The 6,000-nt window shown below is 50.4% G+C and overlaps 1 protein-coding gene across 2 annotated transcripts in view; it reads left to right on the top strand.

Moving 5' to 3' along the window:
• The first annotated feature begins 375 nt into the window (after positions 1-375).
• The window catches only part of DDRGK1 (DDRGK domain containing 1), a 48,937-nt gene continuing 43,312 nt past the window's right edge, over positions 376-6,000 (top strand). The window contains exon 1 of one of the 2 annotated variants that reach the window (XM_038399778.2): positions 376-626. In XM_038399778.2, coding sequence (XP_038255706.1) covers positions 539-626 — 88 coding nt within the window. In that variant the 5' untranslated portion in view covers positions 376-538. The remainder of the gene's footprint in view (positions 627-6,000) is intronic. The other variant, XM_043512772.1, reaches the window with a different exon arrangement.

The raw sequence follows: 6,000 nt of genomic DNA, 5'->3' as shown, positions 1-6,000 counted from the left end.
TCCCTGCTGGGGGGGGGGGAGGATCCCCCCCAGGAGCGAGGCTTTGGGGAAAGCCGCGCCTGAAGGCGGGTAGGGAACCAGCCTCGGATACACCCGGGAAGAGGGAGAACCACCAGCACCCCCTTTACAGCGGGTGTCCAGGCCATCCTCTGCCAGCCCCCCCCCCCACCACCACCACCACCAGGCGTGGGGGCCCCGGCTCGCGCCCCTGATGCTGCTGAGGCCCATCGCTGCCCGGGACAGCTGCCCCCCAACGTTATCATTGAGGTGGGCGCCATGACAGGCAGCGCCCTAGCCACCCCCCTGCCCTGCCCACGCTATTGCAACAGGCACCGAAGGGGCCACCCCGCCTCTGGGGCCCTCACTCACAGCCCTCCCCCTCACTTCCGGGATCGCCCTCGCTGCCCCTCCCCCTCCCCCGGGGAGCTGAGTCGCTGTGGAACCGCCCTCGGCGGCCTTCGGGCAGAAGGCGCGTGGCCTGCGGGGGCGTGGCCAGGCCGCCGACGTACGCGTGTGGAGGGGGCGGTCCCGTGGGAAGATGGACCCGGTGCTGTACGTGTTGGCCGCGGCGCTGCTGGCCGCCCTCATCGTCTTTGCCACCCGGTTTCGGGGCCAGGCGCAGGCAGGTAAGCGGGGGGGGAGAGTTCTCCCCTCGGTCCGCCCCTCATGGGCGGGCCTGTCCTCATCTCGGTCCGGCTCTCAGCCGGGGGGGGGGGCGGCTGAAAGGAGTTGGGAGCCCCCCGCCCCGGCTGCGTCCTCTGAGGGCCCCGTCACCTGCAAGGGGGGAACAGGGGCCCGTTGGGGAGGAATGGGGCGGCCCCCCCCCGCGGGCAGAGGGGGGGCAGCCTAGCCCCTGGGGAGTGGGAACGGGCCCCTGGGGGAGGATGGGGGGGCCCGGCCCCCCTGCGGTTAGACGGGAGGCGGCAGCCAGGCCCTTGGCTCACTGAGGGGGAGCCCAGGGGCGGTAGAGGCTGGGGTTACTAGGGGGGCAGTTGGGGCAGGGCAGCCCAGTGGTCAGGACACCATGAGGAGGATGTAATGTGGCGTTTCCACAGCCTGCTGTTCTGTGGCACTGGTGTGGGGGTGGGTTGCATGGCACGTGGTTTATATCAACCAGGGTGATCAGTGAAATGTGACTTTTTTTTTCTTTTTCCGGGGACAACGTTAGTGCTTTCCTTCTTCACTCTCCATTTCATTGGTGTCATTGGTATTGCAATAGCAGCTGCCGGCCATGCTCCGGAATCAGGGCCCTGATGCGCAAGGTGCTGTACACATGCACAGAATGAAGCCAGTTCCTGCCTCAAAGAGATTATAGTCAGAGTATCTGCTGACTGTTTTCTGCAAGAATATGCAAAGAAAAAAATTCCTGGCTGGTCTTCTGCTATCAGGCTGGATGTATTGATTGAAATTGACTCTTGAGGGCATTTCTGCTGCCCCCTCTGTTAGGAACACAACATTTCCCATGGTAGACACATTTACTGATCAGTTTCTTCAAATATTCTGCATGCATCCGATGAAGTGAGCTGTAGCTCACAAAAGCTTATGCTCAAATAAATTTGTTAGTCTCTAAGGTGCCACAAGTCCTCCTTTTCTTTTTGCGGATACAGACTAACAGGGCTGCTATTCTGAAACTTTCAAATATCCTGCTTCAGCTGTTGATCATACTGGATGCTCCAGATCCTGAAGAAAGCAGAATCTGTTTCCTCAGTGAAGCACTTGGCCCAAATGGTGAAATGCTCTTTGTGGGTATTCCTCATGCCCTGGACTGTGAGATTTGGTTATATGTGGAGTAGGGCGATTCCTCAAACTGTGTTAGTCTCAAGCAGTTCCCACCCCAGGTCCTCCACTAGGAGATCCTGAAGGACAGAGTTGAAAACCTTAAGTCTGCTCTACATTAGAAAATTAGGTTGACCAAGCTGACTCAATCAGGGATGTGAAAAATCTTCCTCTGAGTGGCGTAGTAAAACCAACCAGTGTAAACAGCATTAGATAGACAGAATTCTCCCATTGTCCTAGCAACCGCCTCTCAGGGATGGGGATTACCTATGCCGATGGGAGAAACGCTCCTGTCAGCATAGGTAGTGTCTACACTGAAGCGCTGTAGTTGCACAGCTGTGCTGCTGTAGCATTTCGAGTGTTGACAGACCCTTAGGGTTTAACTTCTCTCTCTCTCTCTCTCTCTCTCTCTCTCACTCACACACACACACACGGCAGATTGGCAATTTTCACAAAAAATTCCCACTGTTGCTACCACCAGGTCAGCTTGATTGGTGGTAGCATCAGGGAAGATGAGATGCTGGTAGCTAGCAGTGTTTTAGGCACCATGCTATGCAGCCCTGCCCTGAGAAGGGTTTGGTGACACAGCACCTTAAAATGGTGTTGGCTGCCTGTGGTTGCAATAATGTAAAACTTCTGCTGCAATTTCCTTGCATCCCAAATGTCATAAGTGAAAGCCTAATGGAGCCATAAACTGGCCAGATCAGTGCGTTTTATAAGTGAAGGGAGAGGCTTCTTAGCTATGAAGACTCGAGGTCTACACTAGAGACTTTTGCCGGCAATGTTAGTCAGGGCATGTAAGTGACATTTTTCTGTCAACAAAAGCACTAGTGTAGAGGCAATTACGCCAGCATAAATTACCAAATTAGTATAAGCTATTCTGGCAAAAGCACTTTTTTGCCGGCATAAACTGTATCTACAACAGAAGGGTTTGCTGGTATAGCCGTACCTTTTCTAGTGTAGGCCTGGCCTTAGTGTTTCTTCCACAGCAGCTTGGGCTCTTGCTGATACCTAAGGCAGAGCAGGCAGCTGCCTTGTCCCTACCTTAGATATTGACACATCGGTAATGCTTGCTGGAGAAATACCACTTCCTGAACTCGGGACTTTCAAGCTAGGGTGAAGCAAGAACTGTGTTTTGTCTTTTGTTTTTTTGTTTTTTTTGGGTGGGGGGGGACAACTTTCTTCTGAAACCAACCTACGTTGAAGCCCATGCAACTATTAATGATCTGGGATCCCAAATAGCCTTTTTTTAAAAGGCGTTTGTTTCAAATCAGTTTATATTCAGAATGTTTTAATTGTGTTGAAGCTTTTTTTTTTTTAATGGCATTTTGTTACACCATCTGACTTGTCTTTGTCCTCAAACAGAAATGGTGTATTATTTAATGATTTATATTTGACTTCTGTAGCTTCAAAGCACTTCACAGAATTGCAAACCTTGGGCTTGATCCTGGCCTCCTTGCACACCAAAAAGTTGTTTTCAAAACCAATGGGACTCCCGTTCAATCGATGATGGCAGTATGTGATCTGCCATGGGGGTCATTTCACTGCACTCTCTTCTTGAGTGGAAGGCAGCAGCTATTACAATTATGTTAAGAATTCTACATCCTGCTGTGAAAGGCCGCTTTAGGCCAGGCGTCTTCAGCATGGGGGCTTGCAAATAGTTTTAGGGGATTGTGATAACCTCACAAAGGGAATTCTGGATGTCTGAATAGAGGTCCCAAAACTTCTCTGATGTGATGAAAGGTCACAGTAAGGAAATGGTTGAGAACTGCTGTTTTAGACAAGTGTGTAATGAGCACAGGTGCTCAGTGTCACAGTTTCAGGGCAACTGCATCTATATTTCTTACTCTGTGGATGCCCTTCATGCACTTAAAGGTTTCCAGCTCCCAGCCGTCATCTCTCATGGATGGAGACCTGTGCCTCTCTTCCTTGTGACTAGGGGTTTTAACGCTGCACAGTTCCCTGATCTACACTGTACTAACCACAGCAAACCAATCTCCCATCACCTCTGCTTTGCTTTCTCTCGAGATATCTCCAGCAGTCACAAGTTACCACACAGCTCTTTCTAAGCAAGCAGGTTTATTCATAAGTAAGGCTAAGGTTTAGTCGTAGGCATTTTTTAGCAAAAGTCATGGACAGGTCATGGGCAATAAACAAAAATTCACAGCCCTGTGACCTGTTTATAACTTGTACTATATACCTGTGACTAAATCTTCGGTGTTCTAGGGCGCTCCGGGGCGCCCGCTGGTGCTTGGGGTGGGCGCTCCGGGGCGCCCGCTGGTGCTCGGGGTGGGGGCTCTAGGGTGCCTGCTGGAGCTTGGGCGGCGGGGGAAGTGGTACAGGACCACCACAGCTGGCAGGAAACGGCCCCACCAGCCCGGGAACACCACTCTGCTGCTGGCAAGGGGCGGCTCAGAACTGTTGCTGTTACGGGGGTGGAGGGTGGTGCGGCTGGCCCTGGGGCTGCCCAAGCTGCTTGGGCAACCCTGGGGTCAACCGCACCTGCCAGCTGCAGAAGTCGCGGAATCCGTGACAGACTCGCAGCCTTATTCATAAGGGAAAAACATTGCAGTGAATGTATATAAAAACTGTAAAAGAACATATATGCATGCTAAAAAGGTCACTCCCACCCCACACCCCCGCTCCAACATAGGTGTCAGTCCTTCAAATCCCACAAGTGGGTTTTTCCTGTGGTTACAAGTTCTCATCAGTCTTTAGATCAGGAACCAGACTGAAGGCACTGAGTCAGTTTAAGATCAGGCTGTATATCTAGATGTTCGGGTTTTTTTTTTTTTTCATGTTGGTCTCTGAAGAATCCAGTTTAAAGCAGAATATGTGCACTTTCCCAGGAGATGGTACCTCTCTGGAGGTGTTATAACCTGAATGATTTGCCTTTTTTCACTTCCTGCAAGAGCTGCGGTAATCCTCCTCCCATGGAATGTGTGCAGTTCCTAATCCACACTGATCCATGCCCTTAATGCAATGTGGTCTCCCACATATATTGCTGAAAGTTGCCCATCTGTCACAGTCAGGACCTTGACTTTAACAACAAGCATCTGAAGAAGTGGTCTTTTTTACTCATGAAAGCTTATGCCCAAGTAAATCTGTTAGTCTTTAAGGTGCCACTGGACTCCTTGTTGTTTTTGTGGGCGCAGACTAACACGGCTACCCCCGATACTTGACCTTGACTTTGTGTCTCCTTGGAAGGGCAGTGCCTCCAGCAGCACAGGTTTATCCTGCTGGGATACTAGTGCAGTCCTACTGAGAGTAAAGAATGCTACCTGTTTATGAAAACCAGAAATCACCCTATATCATCTGCTAGTGTTAGGAAAATTTGAAGCTTGGGAGTGGGGAACCAAAGATCCCTTCTGGGCTAAATCATTCTATCCATCAGAGATGGCGGACAGCAAGAAGCGTCCTGCGGGTTTGCAGGAATTTTTTTTAAGGGGCATGACAATTATGGGATATGGATGGCATTTGGATGAGGACAGTTGCATGATGGGAACTTGTCTCCTAGCTCCCAGAGTTCCCTGCATCACTCATTTCTACTCGATAACACATTGGGCAAGTCTCCCAAAAGGGGTTTGCACTGGAGAAAGGTTTATGGCACACTCGGATACCTGTCTATCCATGATGCACCATACCTGGCATCAACATAGACACTCCTGGTGAGTACGTACAATGCCAGCACAAGGAGCCAAGTATGCGCATGAATGAGCGATCTACTAACTGGCAGTTCTGTGCCAATGTAACTGGTGTTAGACGATTTGTAGTGCAGACGTGGCCTTGTTCTGTATGCCCAGACTGCTGTGCAGTGTCTTACACCACATTTGTAAAACTACATGTTCAACGTATATATGGCTTTTTTTTTTAATGATACGCCTGCAGCCATGCTAATTTGTGTTACCAGCTCCTTGGATGTCACAAGCTGAGTTAGTTTGTGGATAGGAGAGAGAGGGTCTTGCAGGAAGTGCTGGCATATTTGAAATGTACTTGTAAGGCAGTTGCTACAGTAGTCCTTAGCGCTATGCAAATGTATAAATAAATGCAGCAGGTGTTGCTCTTTTTCTTCTGAGTCAGTACAAAGCTAGTGACCCAGGATACCATTAGGGCAGTGTTGCAAAACTGTCATGAAAATCTGCCAGCTCAGGCACAATGTTGACTTGTCGACTTACCATGCTATTAAAGATGATAATGTTATATGAGGAGAGAACATCTTTCACA

Source organism: Dermochelys coriacea, chromosome 4 (assembly GCF_009764565.3).
Source record: "Dermochelys coriacea isolate rDerCor1 chromosome 4, rDerCor1.pri.v4, whole genome shotgun sequence".
Lineage (NCBI taxonomy): Eukaryota > Metazoa > Chordata > Testudines > Dermochelyidae > Dermochelys > Dermochelys coriacea.
The sequence above is the reverse complement of the archived record's forward strand: the minus strand, read 5'-3'. Positions and strand labels throughout refer to the sequence as shown.